The sequence below is a fragment of the Haliotis asinina genome, chromosome 13 (assembly GCF_037392515.1).
Source record: "Haliotis asinina isolate JCU_RB_2024 chromosome 13, JCU_Hal_asi_v2, whole genome shotgun sequence".
In the NCBI taxonomy this organism is placed as follows: domain Eukaryota; kingdom Metazoa; phylum Mollusca; class Gastropoda; order Lepetellida; family Haliotidae; genus Haliotis; species Haliotis asinina.
In genome coordinates, this window is record NC_090292.1 from 20,316,422 (window position 1) to 20,342,116 (window position 25,695).

Genomic DNA, 25,695 nt, shown 5'->3' on the forward strand with positions numbered 1-25,695 from the left:
ACTTGAATGAGAATTAACAAACAAACTTAATTATATGTGTAACATGGCTGTTTGTGAAAACCTATCTTCACTTCCGAAAAGAAATCATATCTTTTGTATGATTAATATCAACATGAATAATTAAACGAACCCTTTAGTTCCAAAACAATAAAATACACTTGAGAACAAAGGGAGGTAACTACTTTTTGCATCAAGAAAGGTTGCCACACCAAAAAAGGGGAGAAAACTCTCTGGAAGGGGGAGTAACTACCGTCTGCTCCAAATGATAGAAAGTTTAGATTGTACTGCACTCAGCAATATTCCAGCTATGTAGAGGCAGCCTTTAAACAGGAGGTAACCATACACTGAACCAATTTAAGGGAAGAAATACATTCAACCATACAAAATATATAACATGATTTCTCTGTCAAAAGCATTTCAACTCCACTTCAAGATAAATGTTCAGAATAATGTTTTAATAACTTGCAAATGAATAAACCTGGGAGCGGATAAAACTGAGGGTCAATCCTACACCGCAAATCATCACAAGGAATGGCATATTTAAATTCATGTGAATATATCACATTAAGTATCTTTACCAACTCTTTTCCTTCTGCGATGGGCTTCCAAATACCTACTGATACTTTGCTAACATAAGAAAGGGAAGAATTTGTCTCTAGACTATAAGCAGATCAGTCACTTATGTAATCACTATTCTGGCAGGTCAATTGCCTATTTCTATACTACTGCACATTTTATACATATAGCATGGCGAAACTGAGCAGAAGAAAGATGCCTTAAAGAGCTTCCTCCCGATATTCTCAGCAGTAGATGACAGTGCGAGACTACCACAGCAACAACACATCCAGCGGTCACGTGAGCTGGGGTTACCTGTAAGGACACCAGGATGGGCTCCCTGTTCTGACCACTGACCCACTCGTCCGCGGTCAGTGAGGGAATGGTGCTGGCAGTTGGGGGGAAAATGTCCTCCTGGAACTGCTCAGACTGTAACAAAGCAAAGAAAATTGAAATTCATCTGAGGGGGATTTGTGCTGGGGTTGTGTGTGGGTTTAAGAGTGGTTTCACAAGAGTTATGTTTCAAACATGCACTACAATTATGCCGATACATAAAGTTTCATGAACGGATAAGTATCCCGATACCCATGCCACGATTTGATGCTCATCACAATGACTATTTCCGAGGCATAATTCAGTTAAATGTTTAACATTAATCTTTCGTATTTCTAAGGATCAATATTACTTATTCTCAAAGCATACATTTTCCAATTTCTCATTTCTGTCATCAAATCATAACTCTCATAACATCAAAAAAGAAATAAATATATTTAATCCAATACTTTCAAAACTAAATATCTATACAGTTTTGAATGTATCGATAATTGTATTGTCTTAGATAAAGTATTGATGCATCAATGTATCAATATATCCTGACATCAGTAGCTACCAACATGCAAGGAGAAAATTATTCAGTTGACAAATCTACTTTACATTTTTAGAGCATATTTGTTTTTGACATTTTAAGTTTCATCCACCATCCTCTAGATTATCAACTAGGTCTCACTAGTTGGTCTGTTTTATTGCCTGATGTATGAAAAATTCACAGTGGGTCTGACTACAGTGAAGCCGAACGTTGATGTCGTTGCCATGGTTTAATGTCATGTTAAATATCAACACCCCCTTTGAAGAGACGACCTTGAGGTCATGGTAACCGTGGCTATAATCGGATGCCAAACGTAAATCAAGATTACAAAAAAGTATTTTCTTAAAAACTATTAATATTAAATGATTTAGTGACAACTACTAACCTGATTTTCAATGCTTTTAGTCTTCACTGACGCCTCTTTTAGCGCTAGGACTAAAATTAAAAGACTCTAGGGTTTATTTAATACTTGCCCCTCTTAGCAATATTCCAGCAATATGACTGCGGGGGGACTCCAGAACTAAGCTTTGAACAAATGTGGAGAATCAAATCTGGGCCCTTGGCATGAGGAGTGAACATTTTAACCACTGGGCTACCCCAACACCTCTCCCTTGAAGAATATGTTCTACACTGATCAACAGTGACCCTCACCTTTCTTGGAACGATCATAGACACAGGTTCCAGGAGGTTCTTGGCAGCATGGATCTTGTAGAACCTCTGTATCTCACACTTGGTGACGTCACACCCTACCTTCGGCATCCGGCCTGTACAAAACACACACTAGCTTCAATCTGGAGATATTTCATGCTTTAACATATATACTTTCGACTCACTTAACATACACACACTATATGTTAAGCACACACATATATATATATATAGAGATATCGAAAATGAATTTCTTCTCCAACATGGGAATCCAGCTGCAAACCTTATGCAGATGAATTGCAAGAGGATCATGCATCAAATTGCAGAAAAGCACATGCACATATTGTGCATGTGAACAGCTGCATTTCGGTGTACAATTTTAGTAAGAATTTTCTCTGATTTTCATTATTTACTGAAGTCATGACAATAAAATTTCATTATATATTATCACAGTCACATGACCTATTCCACCGGGTACCCATTTTCTGCTAGATGAACAGAGGCAATCTGAACACACCTGCCTAAGGTGTGAACACAGAGGTGCTTCCTAGTGGAGCTGGGCCGACGTCTTCCCACAACTTACTGATTCTTATTGGTGTATATACACGATATCTGACTTCTTCGGCCTTAAATTGTGTGAAATACACTTGTTCTTACATACAATAACATAAATAAAAACTTACCGAATCCCTTCTGTGGTGAAGAGGACATGTACTCGCTCAAGTAATAAAAGTACGATGAGTCATCTGTGATCTCGTAGTACCTGATATTGCCGTCTCCCTGAAACATTTATTTGAACTTACTCAGCATCCTGGTACGAGTTTTTGAAGTCCTTGTAAGCCAAGTCACCTTCACACAGCAAACTAAAGTCTGACAACACATGTTGAAATTTTGAAAATTGTAACAACAATTCATGTATACATTTCTCCACAAATTCATTACCCTGCACCATTTGCTTGACAACGACATTAGTATCTATGTCGAAATGTTGCACTCACTGAATAAAAGAAGTTGTAGATCCATAAATCATAGTTGTCATTCTTCATCTACTCAACTTCTAGAATGCCTATCAAAGATGTAATCTGGACTGAGCAGGAAGTTTGCTTGGCCAATAAAGCTTGAGTAAACAATCTGTTGACTGGATTGTGTATTCAGTCTTGTGGTGAACGTATATTTACCTTACTATCATGCAGTTACCACTAATTTGTCACACAATAAACAATGTGCATATCGTTTAACTGTAAAAAATAGTGATCTAAATTCACTATTAATTCATCAGCAATGTTACAGTAAAATATCTTCCAGCCAACACAACGTCAGTTCTCCAACCTCTTGACCTGGGAATAATTCCAGGCTTCGGGCATTGATATAGGGAATGACTGCGTTAAGGAAAGCTGTCTAAATTGGACTTAATAGTCGGTCGGAAGCTGGCCCAATTTAGACAGTGCACTGCATACCAAACCTTGTTGCTGTCACATCAACTGCCTACCTTCCCTCCCAGAAACACGACCCGCACGTCCGGGTCGTAGTAAGGCTGGATCACTCCATTAGAGCAGTCGATGCCTTCAATTCTCTGTGCATTTGTCATGTTCCTCTGCAAATATCAAACATGTTTCACAAATCAAAGTCATACCCTGTCTCAGTCATTTTCACTGTCAATATCTATTTAATCAAGGTAGAATAAGGCACAATGAGCCTGATCACTGTACATTAATGTCTGGTGGGCTTTGATGAGTATCACATAATTCAAGGACAGTTTGGGTTTAGACGAACCCGAATTAAAGGACATGATAGGGGATAACAGTATTTCATCAAGGATGATAACCCTCTCTTATTTCTAAAGACAATATAGTCTAACTAATGATTTCACATGATGCTCAAAAAAATTTGATTAGGCCAGACTAGTTTGATTTCTTGTTTTACAGATCCGCTGGTACTATTATTCCAAGCATAAGAACAAAAAATTAAAAATTGATTTCCCAACCTCAAAAATATAATTGTAATTATCTCATTTGCCCCAAAATCAGACTTACAAATTATATTTTTGTTTTTCATATTTTTTCGTGTAATCTTAGTATTACTCCCCAACACTGCAGACTGTCAGAAGGTGCTCCCGTTGGAGAACCCTGGCACTGCAGACTGTCAGAAGGTGCTCCCCTGGCACTTTCCTTACCTGCTCCAAGAGATCAGGAGGTACCAAACCAAGGACACCGATAACAATGGGTGAGTCTGATGGCAGTGTATTTGGGATGCAAGCGAGACATTTATTATTATTATTATTATTTTTAATTCTAATTTCCTGAGGACAATAATCAGTAACACAAGAAATAAACTTGGTTTTGTCTCTGGGAAAATTAGCACTGTAATAAGCTACAGCTAGGATTGCAACAAAAGTACTTTTGTGTGCTTGTTTTTACACTTTGAGGTTTGGTGTACTCACGATATCCCACAATGCTAACTGTCGGTCGCACTGGCGGGAAAAGCCAGTTGTGATAAGTCTCATGGAGTCTTCCATGAAAACCACCTTGGATGCTTTGTTGCCAACATGACCTGTCGTTTCCTATAAAACAACACACATGGGATTGAGATATTACACCCTCATAAGGATTCTGATAAAGGGACACAACTCCATGCTGCATTTGACTAACTTGAGTGAGTGAGTGAGTTTTAGTTTTACGCCGCTTTTAGCAATATTCCAGCAATATCACGGCAGGGGACACCACAAAATGGGCTTCACACATTGTACCCATGTGGGGAATCGAACCCGGGTCTTCGGCGTGACGAGCGAACGCTTTAACCACTAGGCTACCCCACCGCCCCTTACTGACTTGAGACCTGCATGTCCATGACACAGTCTAACCAGTTTCTTTTTCAGCATAAATAAATAAATAAATAAATAAATAAATAAATAAATAAATAAATAAATAAATATAAAAAAGTAATTTTTATAAAATCAAAAAGGAAAGAAAGGACATATAAATAAATATATAAAGGAATGAATGCATGAGTAAATGAATAAACAAACAAAGTGGAGGAACTTGCCAAGGGTAAGTAACTCTCACAATGAATGAATTGAATTGCCACGGGGAAGCGGCCTGTTCCAACCTAATTGTTAATGAAACCGACAGAGAAAGTGAGCTTACCACGATGACATTGGTTGACCTTGGATCTATGACACGCAGTTTCTTGTCCTTACAGGTTGTAGCAAACATGGATCCCTCCCGGCTCCAAGCAATAGAGAAGATTGTGTCTGTGTGACAACCGATTACATTCACTGGCTCCGCCTGCTCAACATTCCAGATGAAGCACTGCAGACAACAAACAATCAAGTTCAAGGTCAAGGTCACCAGCTGCAGGCATGATCAGCACAAATAGTAATAAACCACTTTTCATGCTACAATGAAACGCTGTCCTGTTGATTGAGTTTTGTTTTACTTCGCCTTTTGTGATGTTCTAGAATTACCATTTCAGGGGACACCAGAAATGACTCCACACATTGTACCAATTGAGTTAGCATAGTGTCTGCCACACTGAAGATTGTTTTGATTCCCCACATCACCACAATGTGCAAAACCCATTTCTGGTGTCCCCTACCATGATATTACTGGAATTTTAACAGAAGCGTAAATAGAGAATGTCACTTTAGTGTCTACTGATACCAGTTATCAACACTGGATATTTCTAACTTTATCAATGAGTATTGTTACAATTGATGTCAGTAGACACTAGGGTCATATTCTATTTATCATCCAAAAATCTTTCTCCATTAACGGAAGGTACTTCTCTCAACACTGTATTACCATTAGAAATGCCGGGCTGTGACTATAACGTCTTCAAGTTCATGACATTGTGGCATTGTACAAAATCTCTGTCAAAAGGATATCTCCTAGAAGACATCGTACAATCTCACACAAGCGATATCTCCTTTGGAATACAAATTTGGATGATAAAACAAAAATCTACTCTACTGACTGGAAGCTGGGGCAGACACTGCCAAACACTCACCTTGAAGTCATATCCGGCAGACAGCAGGATGCTGGAGGCGGTAGGATGCCAGTCAATGTAAGCCACCCGCCGCTGATGTCCGTGCAGATCTACCTGCCATTCACTCAAATTGGCATAGAGACCTTCATTGGGAATCTGCCAGATTTTCACCTAGAAACACATCACATGGTTTGATTGGTTTGATATGTTGTTGCACTCAGCTGTATGTACAAGCTATGATGTAGTCTGTAAATAATTGAGTCGGCACTAGACAATCTGGTGATCAACAATAACAGCACTGAAGTATGCCATTGCGATACGATGACGTGTCATTGCATCTTTACAACATGCATGGGTTCCTGAAGATCAGTTTAACCAGGATCTTCATGACTACAACCTACTTGTAGATCCAGTGGTGGATACGACTCTTTGTATGTTCGCCACAAGCTGAGACCTCAGCCTTAGAGGCTGGTTTGTGTCTCGATATGTAGACATCTTACAGTGAAGTCATCGGAAGTCTGATGTCATAATAGATGCAGTGTTTGCAATACTCTTTGCCAGTCGGCCATAAGGGCTTGCTACCACCTGCAGGCTGTAAAATCTGCAGGCCCATTATGTTACAGTCAAACCAATAGAAATGTATACAGAAACTTCAATGTATACAGATTTACACTATTTCTACAAAATCAATCAGTGAAGTCTATGGCACAGAGAGAGGTTTACATATGTTGAAGACTGGTGTTGACATTCCTGTGCGCAAAGCACTGAAATATCAGAAAGAGAATCTGTTTTCCTAACACGAAGGATGATTATCGAACGATAATGAAGAACAAAAATATGGGAAAGATCTAGTTGAAAAACATGACAGATAATTTACTGAAGGCCACAAGGGACTGCATAATGAAACTTTTGTTCAGGTATCCATTGTTTGACATGTGACACGTGAGGACGAGTAATGCTAGTAATTAGTCATTGTCCACGCTGTTGTCATTGCTTAATATATGTATTGTCTAGATCTATTGTTAATTATATGAGGTGGTGAATAATAAAGCGAAGATAGGACAGGTTGTTTGCTGATTATTCATTGCATTCTACCAGCAAATTGCGTCATGATATTTTTGCGAGCTTAAGTCATTCGCAATTTTCGCAAATATATCATGCTCGCAAAAATTTAATGATTTACAGTACATGTAGAACTTAGCGTGTGTGTCCAAGTACATAAAGACTAATACTTACTGTGGAGTCGTCTGATCCGGAGGCAATGATCTGGTTATTGAAAGGGTTCCACTTGAGGTCCAAGATGGCACCAGCGTGACCACTCACCTTGGGGATATTCACATCCACTCGGCCTCCCTGCAATATTAAATCCCATCATACCCTAAAGATTGGTAGGAGGATGTTGTTTCATGACACAATGTGCACAAGGCTCCCTTGGCATGAAGCAGACATGTAATAATGCAGATTGTGAAATTTATGTTAGTCTGCTAGCCAAGGGCTAATAAAGTGTGCTAAGGGCTAGTGAAAACAAAATTATGGTCGTTCTCATTTGCTAGTAGCATTTTCAAGGCTGTAACTCAGAATAGTCCTCAATACTGAATTTTAGTGCAACCAGATAGAATAAAACACACAATGTGAAGATGGTGAACAATTTTGTCTTGATGCTAGACCAGCTTCAAACGGGTAGTACTGGTGATCCAAGGTTTAGACTTATCTCCTTGACTACGTCATAAGAAACTGAATTTTCAAGCATTCATTACCTTACCTGGAGCCTGTACAATCACCATGTGTTCAGACAAAGACCACAGACAGGTAAAACACACCTGCTTAGTGATGGAGACCACTGGCAGATAACATACACCTGTATAATGACTGAGCAAGTGCATGACAAGATCCCTAATTGTACAAGATAGGCCCAACCCTTTCAAATAAGTTATTGATTGATTGATTGACTGATTGATTGATTTTAGTTTCATGCAACATTTGGCAATTTTACAGCAGTATTACGATTGGGGACACCACAAATAAGCTTTTCTTTGCAGAATTGAACACAGATCTTAGTTCATGATGAGCAAATGATTAGACTACCCTACCGCCCTCTTCAACTCCTGACATAGGTTAGTGTTTGTTCTCGCTTGACTCAGCAAATATTCCAGTTGTAGGTGTCAGCCTGTAAATAGTCAATTCTGCACCAAACAAATGTGACTGACAGCGTCACAACATGGATTGGAGATGTGGCTTTGTCCAGAGTAAGTCTGGACCAGACAATCCAGTGATTGATATCATGAGCATCAACACATGCAAAACTGACTTGCACCAACAAAATAAGCAAATCTGACTACCTGATTCCAATTTAGTCATCTCTACAACAAACAATGATTGCTGGGCAACAGTCTAAACCTGGAATCTTCAGCGATAGAAAATTTATCCATATTTATCCCAGAATATAACATCCGTATATTATCCGCCTCCTGACATGTTCTGTTTCCATGACTATAGTTCATGCCATGCACTTGCCATCTCACCTTCTCCGCCATTGGTTGGTCTTGGTCTAAACTCACCTGATTGACAGGAAGGACAATGAAGGCTCCGCCCCCTGCACTCTCTGTGATGACTGCAATGTTCTTCGGATTGACGGCACAGAAACAACCATCGTGAGCGTTCTTTGAGATGCGAATATTTTCAAAACACATCTCTTTACGGAATGGTTTGCCGAAAACATGGCGGAACTTGGAGGACCGCATTCTGAAAGCCTAAATGGAACAGGAACATGGATCAAATATTGGTTCATCCATCCTGTCATTCAACACAGACTTTGGATAGTAATAAAAGAATCGACCGATGTGTGTCCACAAAACATCCATTAAGAGTACAGAATTAAACTGAATTAAATTAAGTCTTAACAGTCTTCAAATATATTAACATGTAACATGCACAAAGTGTTTGTTTTCAAAATAAATATGTAAGATATGTAAAACATCAACAATCCAGATATTGGCATTAGAAGCACTGACCTACACGTGATGTGATGACATGCATCAACAAAGTCAGCAAATCTGACCACACAATCTCTCTAGTTGCTTTTTAAGTGAGTGAGTGAATTTTATTTTACGCCATACTCAGCAATATTCCAGCGATGTGGCGGTGGTCTGTAAATAATCGAGTCTGGACCAGACAATCCAGTGATCAACAGGATGACCATTGATCTGCGCAATTGGGAACTGATGTGTCAGCCAAGTCAGTGAGCCTGACCATCCCATCTCACCAGGCTCTTTATAAGACAAGTATGCGCTACTGGGAACCAATCGCGCTAACCCTTCGACTGACGCTTCTTGGTGTGTTTGTTGTTTAACGCCGCGCTCAGCTGTATTACAACTACATGACAGCTGTCTGTAACTGATTGATCTGGACCAGAAAATCCAGTGATCGACATTGAGAGTATCGATCTATGTCATTGGGTTATGATGACCTTCAGCTGACCATCTGATCTGATTAGTCTAATTCATTTTAGAAAGGTAACATTTTGACTCCAACTGATACATCATCAGTTTGGTCAATATTAAAAGTTACAAATTAGACACAAATTACAAGGGCAAAAAATTAGGAGTGACCTGTCACCATGTTGATGTTAATCTCAACTGTGGACGTTAGGATTGTCTGGACATGCAAGTTAATCTAGCCTACGGTTTCATCGTGTCTCATATAACAAGGACATAACACATAGACATGTATATACCGTGATACATAGTACAGTACTGAGATTGGTTAATACTCGTGCCCTTGTGTGTTAAAGAGATGTGATGGTACAGGATATATATATGTACCATGAAACAACAGTACTGGGAGAGAGGTGATACAGGTCTCTCCTGTGTTAAAAATACTGACATGGTACAGGATACAAACATGTACCATGATACAACAGTACTGGGAGAGAGGTGATACAGGTCCCTCCTGTGTTAAAAATACTGACATGGTACAGGATACAAACATGTACCATGATACAACAGTACTGGGAGAGAGGTGATACAGGTCTCTCCTGTGTTAAAAATACTGACATGGTACAGGATACAAACATGTACCATGATACAACAGTAATGGGAGAGTTGTGATACTGTACGCTCTTGTGTTATAGAGAATACTGTGACATGGTACAGGATACATATATGTACCATGATACAACAGTACTGGGTGAGAGGTAATACCAGGAGCTTCATATGTTACAGATGCTATTGTGACATGGTACATGGTAACATGATATGTATCACCATACTGAGATAGGTATCAGGTAGATAGGTACACAGTACCAGGTCTATATAGTACGGTGCCTCCCTGGTGTATATGTACTATGATACATACCAGAGAGGGGATACTTGCTGTCCTTGTGCGCTATAGATGTTGTGACATGGTACATGGTAACATGATATGTATCACCGTACCGAGATAGGTACCAGGTAGATAGGTAGACAGTACTAGGTCTATATAGTATGGTGCCTCCCTGGTGTATATGTACTATGATACATACCAGAGAGGGGATACTTGCTGTCCTTGTGCGCTATAGATATTGTGACCCGATACATGTATCATGACACACAGCACAATACTGAGAGGTAATATGGCCTCATGTCAAGACACTATTGTGGACATGAACACGATGTGATACAGGGAAACATATACATACCATGATACAAGTCCTGTGACCCAGGTCACAGTGCGACCTGCTGTGATGAGGTCATGGTGACATAACTTAACAACATCAGGTCAAGAAGTTTTCTTGTTGTTCTACTGATTCTGACTCATATCCACTGTGAATCTCTTATCTGTTGCATTGTCCTAAATCATGACTGGAATGTTCTCTCCCTTTGTCTTGACATTCCACATACATCACGTTCGTATTACATAATTCTCCATCTTGTCAATTTGACATGATGCTTTGTTATTATCTCTTCCTTCTATAAATGTCTTCTTCTGCGTGCTTTATAATCATTCTCCTTTAACACACTTTACAATCTTTCTCCTTCTGTACCCTTTACAATCATTCTCCAATAGCACCCTTTATAATCATTATCCTTCAACACCCTTTACAATCATTCTCCTACATGCTTTACAATCATTCTCCAATAGCACCCTTTATAATCATTCTCTTTCAACATGCTTTACAATCATTGTCCTTCAACACCCTTTACAATCATTGTCCTTCAACACCCTTTACAATCATTCTCCTACATGCTCTACAATCATTCTCCAATAGCACCCTTTATAATCATTCTCTTTCAACATGCTTTACAATCATTGTCCTTCAACACCCTATACAATCATTCTCCTACATGCTTTACAATCATTCTCCAATAGCACCCTTTATAATCATTGTCCTTCAACACCCTTTACAATCATTCTCCTACATGCTTTACAATCATTCTCCAATAGCACCCTTTATAATCATTCTCTTTCAACATGCTTTACAATCATTGTCCTTCAACACCCTTTACAATCATTCTCCTACATGCTTTACAATCATTCTCCAATAGCACCCTTTATAATCATTCTCTTTCAACATGCTTTACAATCATTGTCCTTCAACACCCTTTACAATCTTTCTCCTTCAACACCCTTTACAATCATTCTCCAATAGCACCCTTTATAATCATTCTCTTTCAACATGCTTTACAATCATTGTCCTTCAACACCCTTTACAATCATTCTCCTTTAATACGCTTTACAATCATTCTCCTTTAACATGCTTTACAATCATTCTCCCTCAACACGCTTTACAATCATTCTCCTATACTCTTCAGCTCTGAAGCCTTGGCACCTCACCAAGTGTACAACCTTTGACCACTGACACAGTGTCCTGGTCTTAAAGTTCGATTATGACATGCTTACGAGACTAAATTCTTCAGGACATATCTGGTCATGCGACACTGGGAACCTATCATGTGTCAATCAATGTGCCTCAGACCACCTGATCCAGTTAGTCGCCTCCTACAACAAGTGTTGTTTCTTTTTGTGGCAAGCATGGGTTACTTTAAGATCAATTTTAACCCCAGATCTTCATGGTTTACAACCATGCTAAAAGATGGATTAAGGACTAATCCTGTTATGCTGTGCGATAGTTGTTGTGCTAACCCGAAATATATCAGCTTGTTTTGCCATGGGATTATTACCTGAATGTTTGAGGACACAATCACTTTCACCTGTTGCCTCACAAAGACATTGATCATTGGTATAGCTCTCTTGAACAGTACCTTCACCCACTGACCACAAAACCACAATGTCATATGAAAACACAATGCCCTTTAGAATGTGGCAATATATAATATTATTGAGCTATTTGGGGATTTCACTTCTCTCATTAAAGTACAGTTTCCAGTAGTTTATTTTGGATTCAAACCCAGTCTCAGAATACAGTTTATAACCAACACCAGTGCAAAATGTTTGCGATCTAACTCACTCAGCCATGACAGCTTTTGCTGATTTGTGTTCTGAGACTGGACCAGACAACCCACTGATCAAAAGCAGGAGCATCGATCTGCACAATTAGGAACCAATGACATGCCAACCAAGTCAGCGAGCCTGACAACCTGATGCCATTAGTGACATGCATAGTAACCTTTCGTGGCAAGCATGGATTGCTGAAGACCTATTCTATCGCAGATCTTCACGAGTCTCTGGCAATATGAAGGTGGACAACATCAGAATTAGGCTACGCACACCCTGTGGAAAATTGAACCCAGATCTTCGATGGGACAAGTAAATACCTCCATCACCTCATCAACCTGATCCAAAAGAGTTTTCTTCAAACCAAGATTTTGCTTGCATGAGTTGTTGTTTAACGCTGCACTTGCAATATTCCAGCCTGCTGCAAGAGACGACTAACAAGATGATGGTGTAGATTTTCAAAGCTGTTTTTGCACTAAACAAATGTCAGTTAATTAAGAGATAAACATACTGTGCTGGAAAATCAGAGGTATATGACAAAATTATAATAGCTCTAACTTTGATTTAAATCCGAACGCTACGTGTTCGGTTTTAAATACAAAATTTAGAGCTATTATAATTTTGTTATGTACGTCTAATTATTCAACATAATACGTTTATCTCCATTCTACCATACCCATGTTATTCGGATTTTAAACAAATACCTGAAGTGTTGGAAAATCAGAGGTATATAACGTGATTATATACCTCTGAATGATGTTGATTAACCAATCACAAACCTTGAAAATCTAGGCCCTAGTAGTCACATTCCCTGACTTGGTTGACAAATGTCACTGCATCGATACTCATGATGCCCGTCACTACCTTGCCAGGTCTCAGTTACAGACTGTAGAGTGAGTGAGTGAGTTAGTTTAATTTTATGCCACACTCAGCAAAATTCCACCTATATGACGGCGGTCTGTAAATAATCGAGCCTGGACCAAGCAATTCAGTGATCAACAACATGAGCATCGATCTGCGCAATTGGAACTGATGACATGTGTCAACCAAGTCAGCGAGCCTGACCACCCATTCTGTTAGTTGTCTCTTTCGCGACAAGCATGATAGGCTGCAGACTGCAGACTGGTATATGAACTATGATATTGCTGAATGTGTCGCTAAAAACAACAAATAAACAAACAAACCAGGCACAGGCTGATGAGGACCTTTTCTAAACCAGTACCCTTCCATGTTTCTAGTAGGAGATATTAAACAAGTATACTCTGCAAATTAATACAATTACACAATCCATAAATAGAATGTGCCTTCATAAAAACTGAAGGTATTACAGCCGGAAAATTATTTGTGACCAATAGTGAAACTAGGGGCCTCAAATATTAACATCACATCAACAGATAGTGTTTATCTGATAGAGCACCAACTCCCCCTTGTCAAGTTGACAGATGGAGTCTGGCCTCCTGGCAGGAAAATAGGCCAACACTGTGGCAGGATGACAACTCATCATATCTTCCTGTGTAAATCAACTTCAGCAGGTGCTCCTCACACAGCCTTCACTTCAGGAATGAACCTGTGTGAATATGCGACTCTGCTGATGTGGTTCCTTGAAACACGGCTGTCCAGGTTTATCGAGGCATCGGTTTACTAAGCTAATACACAAAGCAATCTTAGCGCTATGACTATCTTAAGCCTGTGTTGGTGAATGGGAGCTACAATCACTGTAGCGCTAAGATCGCTTTGTGCAAGTGAGCCCAGACACTTAATGAGTGAGTGTCGTGTTTTTTAAGCTGCTTTTAGCATTATTCTGTAATATCACAGCTGGGGACACCAGAAATGGGTTTCACATGTTGTACCCATGTGGGGAATCAAACTCAGGTTAAGTGAATGATAAGTGAATGCATGGACCACTAGGCTACTCCACTCACTCTTGTTGTGATCAGGCTGATGGATTGGAATTCCCTCCCTGATGAACTTAAGCTGTCTTCATCCTTTGAAAACTTCAAGAATCATCTAAAAACCTTTCTCTCAAAAAACATTCTATACAAATGGACTCAATAATGCCTTAATATTGTCAGCGCTATAAGCATACCTGGTGTGGAGTTTTGGCACTATATAAATTGACATATTATTATAATTATTATTATCAAGGTATGGGAGTTCACACCACCATACCATGTAGTGATGCTAACATGGACGCCGACAATGTCAGTGAGTTGGATAAAGGTGTAAAAAATCCACATCAAAACACTGCAACAACCACATGTTATTTTCCACCTTTTCATGTAGTTAATTTGAGAGCTGTAGATTAAAATGCAATGTAAGCAAAAATCAAGTCCCGTAATTTCAAACAATGGTTTTAACATTGTTCATAAAGTGTTTCAATCTCACAAAATCATCTTGGAGAAAAAATATAAAACAATCTGTCATGACCTCACTAAATTCTGGATTGTGATTAGTTAATCAAAGTCATTCAGGGTATATAATCATGTTATATACCGCTGATTTTCCAACACAGCATGTATTTATGTAAAGTCTTAATTATGGTAGAATGGAGATAAATGTGAGTTGGAAAATCAGAGGTTCATAACGAAATCATAACAGCTCTAAATTTTGTATTTAAAACCTCACGCTTAAATCAAATTAATTATTTTTATATTTTGTTTATCTCCTAAATAAAAAAAAAACATTAAAAAAACTCAAAACCCACCTGTCACCAGTTCAATATCACTAAACATCAGAATCTGTAAAACAGACAAGTACGACCAACATCATCGCTATCCCACCAATGCCTGTCTGGCAGACACCGAACCGTTTAACACATGCATGCCAAGCTGTCCATTTCCTAGTGATTCAATGGCTGATGATCACACAGCAACAAGAGGAAGACACAATGAAAACAAACCTGCGTGTGTAAACAGTCAACAAAACACTGGTTGATGGGAAGTGTGGCGTAAACAACTCACAGATGCACTCGTCTTTTCAATTACCTGATACGCATGTTTGTAATTTTCAGGGAAAAACAAGTATTTATGGGAGTAATTTGACGTTAAAACTGATCTGAGCATCAATTTGTACTTTAAAATTAACAATGTTTTTTGAAACTTGAAACAGGAACAGCTTCTCTAAACTTAAATTTAATTAAAATTATTTAATCCTACACTAAAATAAGTGCCTCCACAATTAAGTTTTGAACGTTCCAAACAACCTCTGTCACTACAATAGGTAAGCAAAATTACATCAAGAACCACTGATAACATGTCAATCTGAACAACTGCTTCAGTCATGTGACACACATGTACGTAAAAATTAAAAGTCAAATTCATAAGAAATGTGTTGACTAGAGCTATTGCAATACAGTCACATATTCAGTGAATCGAACCATAGCCCTTCATGAATACAATATTTGTGGTCAACAGAACCGAATATGAGTGAATATTTACAATTTTTTACCTGAACCTGTTTTACCTGAGCCATTATTAAAGTGATGTATGCGTACTAGCCTTGCAGTAGTGCAAGTCATGTTAGTTTGCAATGGCTGCACATGGTACTGTGGACCAGAGCTGCTAGTGTTGTACACACCAAACTTGAGTGTTACGTGAGATCACTAGTTATTACTACAACAAATAAACAGTCAACATGGGGGCTTCATATTGTGACTTAACGACAATATTATATTCATGAATTCGCCACACAGTGTATTCATTGCAGCCCTTAGTTAAGTGTTGACTGAAAGAAAATATCTGCTATAAGCTGCCGAAGTTCTATGTTCATAAAAATATTATGAAACAAAACTTATAATCAGTAAGTCTTCAAATAACATGACATTCCTCTATATAAAGACGTTAGATTCAGTCCATAAGTCTTGCAGTACCACTTGGGCTGTGCACAGGTTAATAGGACAATTAAATACTCAAGTATAGTCGACCAAAATATATGCTGATTCAGGCTCTGAGTACAAGTTTAAGTGAAGTGATGTCTGGGCAGCATTAATTCTCATCATGTCTCAAGTCTTTGTGTGTGCTTACACAAGTCATGTTTTATTACAAAGAGAAACACGATATATGTAACCCTTTGGAAAATTAGAAAATCCAAACCAAACTTTGAACTGCATCTCTGCTTTTAACTAAAAAGTGTTTTCCAATTTCATGTTATTGGTTAAACAAACTTTTTAAAGTTAACATTTTCAAATCAGTCTGACTCAGATAAATAATAATATACACCATGATCACAATTTACACTTCACCTCTATGTTAGACAAAGAAGGTGGTTCCTAAATTCGAAAATAGTGCAAAGAAAGTGATTTCATGTAACTGGTTGAACAAACCTTTTACCTTAAATGTTTTAAATTCCTATAATTCTTCAAAATATTAAAATATCACAACCAATATTTGTGCTGCCTCCCTCCTTGAGATAAAGATGGTGGTCCCTAAACTTGAGAACAATCCAACCATTAGTTTCTAAGTTACTGTTTGAACAAAAATGTCTTTAGACAGAATCTGTATGTAACTCTAAGTCACTTTAGGTTGGGGTGTCAAAAAAAAGCATGCAAAACTGAAATTGGAATTTTCAAAACCAAAATGGATTCTTTAACTTCATTCTCTCAACTAATCCAAGAACTTTCTTGTCTGCAGGTCTGTTTTCCTCCAGAACATTTCACTGAAACAAGCAAGCACAGTTCGAGAGTGTATAGATCATATAGACATCTATTGACAGACTCCCTGGGGCCCGTTTCACAAAACTCTCGCAAGCCTGAGATCTCGTAACTTTTCTCGTAGCTCTTGTACCTGGCATACTGTAACATAGGAGGTGCAAATGCTACGAGAAAACTTACGAGATCTTAGGCTTACGAGAGTTTTGTGAAACGGGCCCCTGCTCAGCATTGACCTGTGTTGACCTGCCAGCTATTACACATCTTTTTCATTAGGATCATTTTATCGCCACTTGTTCCAGGAACCAGGAACAAAAGCATCTCAAAGATTTCTGTGTGTATTACAAACAAGAGTGATAACTCAAAAATGGACCAATGTCATCTCAATCACCACTCAGCTCTGACATGCTTACTTCAAACAGGAGAATTAAAAAAAAAAATGTTAATGGATTGCTCTGGTCAAAATAACAAATGAGTCAGAGAGCTCAGTGTTGTACTGTTTTTGAATGGTACTTGGAGTGTATTTCTGCTGGTTTGACTGTTGTTTAATTCTGAACTCGGCACCATTCCATGTGATTGATCTGGTCTGGATTCTGGCATTTAGACGTGAAACACCAACACTCCATATGATTGATCTGATCTGGATTCTGGCATTTAGACGTGAAACACCAACTCTCCATACGACTGATCTGGTCTGGATTTTGGCATTCAGACGTGAAACACACCTAAGACCATGGGTACTGTGCTCAACAGGGGCTTGAATTCAAAGATTGAGATTCAAACCAATGCTCATCACATCCTGGGAAACCTAAACGAGACAACTCTGTGACCTGTGTCCCAAGTATGTCAACAGAGAAGAGGCAAATCAAATCATAACGTTTACTGAAATTTACAAAGTTTCAATCTACTTTCCCTTAAAAGAACATATTACACGTGTCCGCAGATTGGATGAAATAGTGAAAAATGTCTCTGCCTTTTAAAAGCACATGTATTCAGTAATTGAAATTGATCACAATTTGAAGAATTTAGTGCTGTCACTTTTATCACCATAAATTATGCTAACGTCTGTAAAAGATGTTTTCAAGTAGTGACATTTAGTGAGAATCTGGGTTTGATGTGTTCCTCTTCTTGTGCTTGTGCCTGTGTTGTTGTCTAAAATTGTGATTTATTGTAGTTTAAGGCTGTACCTATGTGTACAAGGAATGAATGGATGATTTAAAAAAAAAATAAAAGGTTACTATAGAAGTCCATGGGAAAACATTTGTGTTGTGCAACCTGTACTACTATATGGCCAAACCACCCCAGTTAATCTAAGGGAGACAACTGTGTGACCCTTATCAAAGGAAGGACAACAGAGGCAGGGAGACATAAATCAACATATGACCTTCATTGAAATATTTCACTGTGTTTCAAACTACATTCTCTTTAAAAATTGTTTTGAAATACAGCATAAATAAAATTTGGTGCATCTGTGTGCTGTTTTCACACAACACCTTTACACCAAATGAATGTTCATCTTGCAGACTCTACCCTGAGGGCAATAACCTACATTCAGTCATCACATTACTTGTCTTCTTGTCACAACTGTCAAAACTGACAGCATCGCATGCAGTTTATCTATCTTCAGTGAACATTTCCTTACTTTTTTCCAAGGTTTCTACCAAGCTTTTATGGCTTAGCTTTTATAGAAACTGAAAAAAAAAAACACAATGGAACACTTGTGCTTTCATGTGATCCCTTATTTGTTTCCCTCAGTATATGTATTCCTACTGTGCTTACCAAATCAACAATACAAAATGTTATACATGCACATTTAGAACTGCATGATCAGAACAATAGCATGACATACCAGTTCAATCTTAAACAACTCAAGTATAACGGGTTTAGAGTTTGACGATTAACTATTTTAATCTGTTTGATTGGCATTTTAGAAGTTGATGGATAATGGAGTCTAATACTTTATGGATAACAAGTTCTTTATTATTTATACGATACAACATTTCGGTATAGTGTCTCATACCGTTTTTTCTTGCTTCAATAACAGTATAAGAAGCTATACCAAAACGTTGCATCATAGAAATAGCAAAGATGTTGTTATCCATAAACAGTGTTCACATTAACGCAGAAACATGCATTTTTCACGCCAAAAAATTAATAAAACCATGCAAAAAATATTTTGCATACAGGTTTTGGACGCATAGATTCTGATCTACATAATTTTAAAAAGTACCTTAAAATCGCGACATATAGAAAAACAATAAATTTTAACATGATTCAGGATTGTACTGAAGATGCACAGATTTGGACTACATGTATATAATTTTATTTTTGCACTCATTCGTATAAAACCTACCATGATCACTGCCATAAAGAATTATACTTTTCTATTAACTATTTTAAGAAGTTAAATAGACAACTGAAAGGTCATTATGCAAAACCAAAGAAAAATTACACATCAAACATAGACCATAAAATCACTGGAATCTGTAAATGTCTGAAGTAAAACCCTTGAACAAATACGAGTTTGTCACGTTTTATGCTACTTTCGCAGGGGACAGAAATGGTCTTCACACACTGTAACCAGGCACAAAATCAAACCAAGGTCTTCAGTGTGACAAGTGAACACTTTAACAACTGTGCTAACATTCCTGAACAAATACATTGTTACCAGAAGAAGAAATATGTCAAATATCAGTCTGGTAAGCTTCGGTTTCAACCAAGATGTTATGGAACCAATACGACTTTGTCATGTTCAACTGTGCTTTTAGCAATATCAAGTGGTTTATCAAAGATTAAACAACCACAGACCAACCAAAAATGTGAGCTACACTAAGCCGAAATAATACTGCTAATGTCAACACTTACAAATGCTGGTAATAAAAACATTTCAAGATCAAACCATTCTTCAACCCTGTAATGTCACTGAATGGTTGACTGAACATGGCCTTTCTGTTTTCACCTGTAATCAACCCAAGTAAAATATTGACCGTTCTTTTCCAAAACCTCCCTGTCAAATCATGCATATCTCTCACATCATGAAGTAACAATCAGATGGTGTACGTGCTAAAATGACGCACGGATCCTTTGTGAAGCTTTTTGTGTCCACGGTCGATACCATTACTGAATGCCAATATATCACTATACATTGATTATGTCAGGGAAACATCCACCATGGTGACCGGTTTGTCTCTGAAACCAGTAGCTGGTTGGACAGAAATAGCTGAACATTGTTACAGACAGATGCATTAGTCAGATGCATTAGTCCTAGATGATGTACAGACTCCGTCCAATGCAGGGACCATTCTCAGCCAATTGCCCACGTCTTCTCACTCAGTGGAATGCAACTGATAATTGACAGCACATCAAAATTCAGAGCCAATTTTTGTTAACCTTCTATTGTAAATTTAATAAACATGGATAAAAAATACACGAATGTGTGAACGTCTTTTCCAATCTTTAATGATGTATATTCTTAAAGAATTTTCGTTTTGGGTAAAATAAACCAATAATCTTGGCTCTGAGAGCCTCAGCAAAAACTGAGTTGGATTCTATTCTCCTGTTAGAACTATTCCAGTATTATCACAATGTGGACACCAGAAATGGGATTCATGCCAGAGTGCGAAATAGCACAAGTTAGCCAGTAAATCTTCAGTCACTGGCTTAATAGGCTAGTGAATTTTCATGGGGTCATTTTGCAAATATGTCACCATGTCTAACTTGCTAAGTTAAAAAATACTTTTAAATCATATAGGATTAAGGTCTGATAAAAGTGTTCATGGAATTAGCAGCTAAATGACAAAAAAACATGACATGCCCACAACAACTTATTCTTATCGAGTTTTGTAATCAGTTTCTAGATTCAAATTTCGTGCAAGTGAATGATTTTTGGGACTAGTAAATTTCAGGCATACCTATCCTGACAGGCAAGCAACATTTGGAAACTATTTTCTCCATTGCTTCACACACAAAATAAAGATGTGTATCAAGGATGTTAATAAAGTCAAGAACATTACATCAATCCCAATGACAATCAAATACAAGGAACTCAAAAAGATTTCTTGAAACCTGAAGAATCTGTCAATATTAGTTTGATGAAATCACAGATACTTGACAATATTTAAAACGATGTGACAAGAACATGTGCCCTTTCTTGCGGAAAAGATTTCTTAATGAAACATGAATTTCATTTTGTTTATTACACTTATACGAGGTTCAAAAGAGGTGAATTGTCATTTATAAATTTAACAGCAACACGTAATTATAAATATAGCCAATCAATGATCTTGATAAACAATAAACGTTTCATCTGAAGACACAAACTTGCCTCAGCCATGTTAGTCCATGATTCATGCATACACAATATATTCACAACAGCGTGACAATTCAAGTAACTACATATGTGTTACCTACGACTTAAACCAAAACACATCGATGTCTTACACAGACCATGATCAAATCATGCAGGGAAGTACAAGTAGTGTTAAGACAATTACTGGAACAACATTTCAAAAAGAGTTCATTCAGGAGCCTGATCCGCAAGATGTTTGCAGCACTATGCCATTTGTAAGCCTTAAGCCTTAGATAAAAAAAAACAGTCATTATATGTTGTAAAAATCAATTCTAAGACTATCTTGAAGGGTTGGCAGGCTGCCTTTTTCATGTTTAATGCCACACTCAGCAATATTCCAGCTATATGCAATTTGCAGTTAATCAAGCCTGGACAAGACAATCCAGATTCAAAAGCATGAGCATCGATATACGAATTGGGTCACAACGACATGCCATCGCATCTGACTATCCTATTCCGTTATTCTCCCCTTACAACACGCATGGGTTGCTGAAGACCAATTCTTACCCCGATCTTCACAAGCGATCTTCATGGATATTTCAGGGCTTACAAGAAACGAACAAGGCAGCAGTTTGTCATCACAAGTGGTGAACACTACTTCACTTAAATGAGAGAGGTATCCCATTTGTTTTACCTTCTTTCAAATCATAAGGGCTTATCGGAGGACATAAGCACTTCTTTGAAGATAATTGTTTCTGCTTTCATTTTCAAGGTCATATGTCCTTAAATGAAAACATAAGGGTTTCTTCCGTCAAGGTCATATGTGCTTAGTTCAAGGTCATCAAAGCACCTTCCTCGGCCGTAAGTGCTTCTTCTTTCAAGGTCATATTCTATTTCAATGTCATAAGTGCCTTTTTGAGTGCTTCTCTTTTCAAGAACAAGAGTGCTTACTTTGAGCTAATAAGCACACACTTCTAGCCCACAGCTAAGTGATGAAATCATTTGCAAAGCAGGCTTGCATACGATATGGTCGATAAGCACATCAATTTTTCATAAAAAGACACATCTATGTTGGCCTATTTCCCACAGGTGAATATTAGCACAGTGTTTGAGAAGTCATTAGCCGACATACATGCATGACGTAGGCTTCATTCACACTGCCAAAAGCTGATAGATACTCTTAGGAGGAGACGGTGAAGATTACATGGAAACTCCTGTTCAGTGCACAGAAACCATGCAGCATTGTTATGGTAACCATGGCAACGGAAAATGTTTTAAAAGCGAAAAAACTAACAGCCTGATTACCATGCAACAGTAGAAAATTAAAACATGGCACCTGCAGTGAACAAGATGTTAAATCGAACTGACGATGAAAACATTCGGAATTACAAATAACCATGGCAACAAGCAGTTGTTAACTTTAATACACCAGTAACTCCAGTGGGTAAGATTGTGACTTGTTTGATTTGATTGATGAATTTGGATTAAAAATACTTATAAAATTATTAAAAGTACCACACCTCAAAAACATGACGTGTTAAACAGTCTAAAAACGAAATTGGAAGAACATGTTGAGGATTTTCATCATGTGCGCTAAAGCTGATAGCATCTGAATTAATCTTATTGTCTTTTATACAATGTTCCTTTTCGCAATCTCAAATATGGAACACCAGATATATGGGACTTGGCTTCACTACTGCCCATGAAAATAATGACTAATACATCAACAATTGACTTGTTATTGTGTTCGTTACCAAATATTCATATCCACTACCCTATGTTCGTGATTTGTATCATTTTTGCTGCATAGCAAACTTCTTGTGGCCCTAAGTCTCACATGTGATGGCCAAACTTGGTGCATACAAATTATCTTTACATTTTTGTTATCAGAGGACCTAAAGGCAAGAGAAAATAAACCCCAAAATCACCAGGCACAGTATTATTCTTTCTAAATTCTAAAAAGTTGGACATTTTATGAAGTGTACATGGGGCAGAATACAATCCAAATATAAACTGTAAGTTTACAAAATTTTTTACCAATGAAAACATCAGGATTTTATTTCTTGAGTGGCGAAAAAAAATTCAATTTTTTTTCTTACTCTTAAAAAAAAATGCGACCAGTGAATTCGTAAATCAAGAAATAAAAGGAGACCCAGCCTAATGATGAGTTTATTTGTTATGGTGGATGTACTGTATCAAAGCTGCATATAAATAAACATGACAAACACAATATCCAAAGTAAACACTTCTCGAACATGTTTAAGAGGAGATGCAAATTTGATATCAGCAATATTGATGAAGAAATAAAAATAAATATCACTGAATAATTACAAATTTTAAAGAGATTTGTAACTGATAACAAAAACAAGATCTATGATTTAAAAATTGCATTTAAAAAAACCTCTAAAGACTTCATTTGTAAATAATCATGATTCCCAAATGCTCACTCATATTAAGAGAAAACATTAAAAAAAACGTATTCAAGATACATACATTTAGGTAGAACTTATGAAAAAATAGATGAATTAACCTGAGTGTATTCTGTCTTAAACACATAAAAATATAAATATCACACGCAAAAGTTATGCAACAAATCTAGCTAAAAAAAATTCAAGTAGCACTCAAATTTTCAAAAAGCACAAAAATTTAACCAGCTGTAACGGAAAGCTCAAATCAAACAAGTCATCTCAGTGTTACAGAACCAGAGACAGAGGCAAACACCATGCTGGTACAACTAATATACCTCCATATTTGTCCTCTCGCTAACAAGGGAGATAATTTAGTGTATTTGTTTCGTTCGCACTACTAAATACTGCTTAGTTGAAAAGCTGAAAAAGAACAACAGAACGAAAGTATAAACAGGATCATGAAAAATGTGGTGGTATTTTCATGTACAGAAGTAGGTGTGTGGACAGTAGTACTGGAAAAAAAGGAAAAAGTCAAAGGACTCAGAATAGTGATATGAAGAAAAGTAATCAAATTATTTTAAGCCGTAGTCAGCACTTTTTCAGCTCAACCATGGTCTGCCCTGGTTTCAAACTTGAATTCGGAAAAGGCAAACCGATTCCTAATGCTGAAGGACTCATACTTGTGTAGGGTCAGCCTTCAAAATTCATGCAAGTCTATGAATCAAAAAATACTTATGGTGCCAAAGACAGGTTCTCCATTAATTGGTGGGTTTGTTGTTTAATGACACGCTCAGCAATGTTCCAGCTATAAGCAGCTGTCTGTGAATAATCAAGTCTGGATCAGACAATTCGGTGCTCAACAGCATGAGCATCCATCTACGCTACTCGAATGCAACCACATGTGTCAACCAAGTAAGCAAGTCTGACCACCAGATGATGTCGGTCGCCTCTTACGACAAGCATGGGTTGGTGCTAACCAATTGTAACTTAGATCTTCGGGGGTGAATACACCACTGAAGGGATGACATTCTGAATCAGTTGTAAGTGCTTCAACTTTGTCACAAATTGGTAAATGTAGGAATAGAATATTAGTCTGTCATACCGTGACAAGAATTTGTGTTTCTAACGGTGAGCCAAGCACACCTATGAAACAAAACTGCATGAAACAGATAAACAATTCTCTACACATGCGACATTTTACGCAGCTTTCAAATTGAAATACAAGTGAGACAAAGATAATTGCTGATGTTGTGTCTGAAGTGTTGGAACAGAAAAACAAATGAAATTTGGGAAAAGAATCACAATTGCACTACTTGCAAATCAATACAGGGTAATCACTTATGTACAAATACAGACAATGTCGAAATCCATAAACTTACCGGCATCGTGACAGCTGTGTGGAGCCTTAACTAATCACCTGGCCTTGGTGTCACATGGATCTGCTGGAAACAAAACAAAAACGTTGCAATGTTTGCATATTTCAGTTATAACGCAGCTTGTAACTATCAGTTATAGTAATAACCTCATTTCAATTATGTCACTGCTTGTAACATCAGTTCGAAACATTTATATAATATCAGTCATAACACAGTTTGTAACATTATTTCAGTTATAACACAGCTTGTAACATTTTTTTCAGCTATAACACAGCTCGTAATACTATTTTTGTAATAAGACACCTTGAAACACTATATCAGTTATAACACAGCTTGTAATACTATTTCAGTTATAACACATTTTGTAACATTATTTCAGTCTTAAAACAGCTGGTATTTGTAACATTATTTCCCATTATAACAGTTTGTGACATTATTTTAGTTATAACACAGACAGTAATACTATTTCAGTTATAACAGTTTGTAACATTATT

The 25,695-nt window shown here is 37.5% G+C and overlaps 1 protein-coding gene across 5 annotated transcripts in view; it reads right to left on the reverse strand.

Moving 5' to 3' along the window:
* Positions 1-25,695, reverse strand: part of LOC137259219 (coronin-2B-like) — a 93,051-nt gene that overhangs the window by 25,436 nt on the left and 41,920 nt on the right. For 3 of the 5 annotated variants that reach the window (XM_067796830.1, XM_067796832.1, XM_067796829.1), the window contains exons 2-11: positions 25,205-25,267; positions 8,611-8,802; positions 7,289-7,405; positions 6,074-6,223; positions 5,212-5,376; positions 4,509-4,628; positions 3,558-3,662; positions 2,752-2,848; positions 2,072-2,184; positions 871-984 (exon numbers count right to left, since the gene is read on the reverse strand). In XM_067796830.1, the coding sequence (XP_067652931.1) occupies positions 871-984; positions 2,072-2,184; positions 2,752-2,848; positions 3,558-3,662; positions 4,509-4,628; positions 5,212-5,376; positions 6,074-6,223; positions 7,289-7,405; positions 8,611-8,802; positions 25,205-25,210 (1,179 nt within the window). In that variant the 5' untranslated portion in view covers positions 25,211-25,267. Of the gene's footprint in view, positions 1-870; positions 985-2,071; positions 2,185-2,751; positions 2,849-3,557; positions 3,663-4,508; positions 4,629-5,211; positions 5,377-6,073; positions 6,224-7,288; positions 7,406-8,610; positions 8,803-24,160; positions 24,246-25,204; positions 25,268-25,695 lie in introns of all 5 variants that reach the window. The other 2 variants (XM_067796831.1, XM_067796828.1) reach the window with 1 other exon arrangement.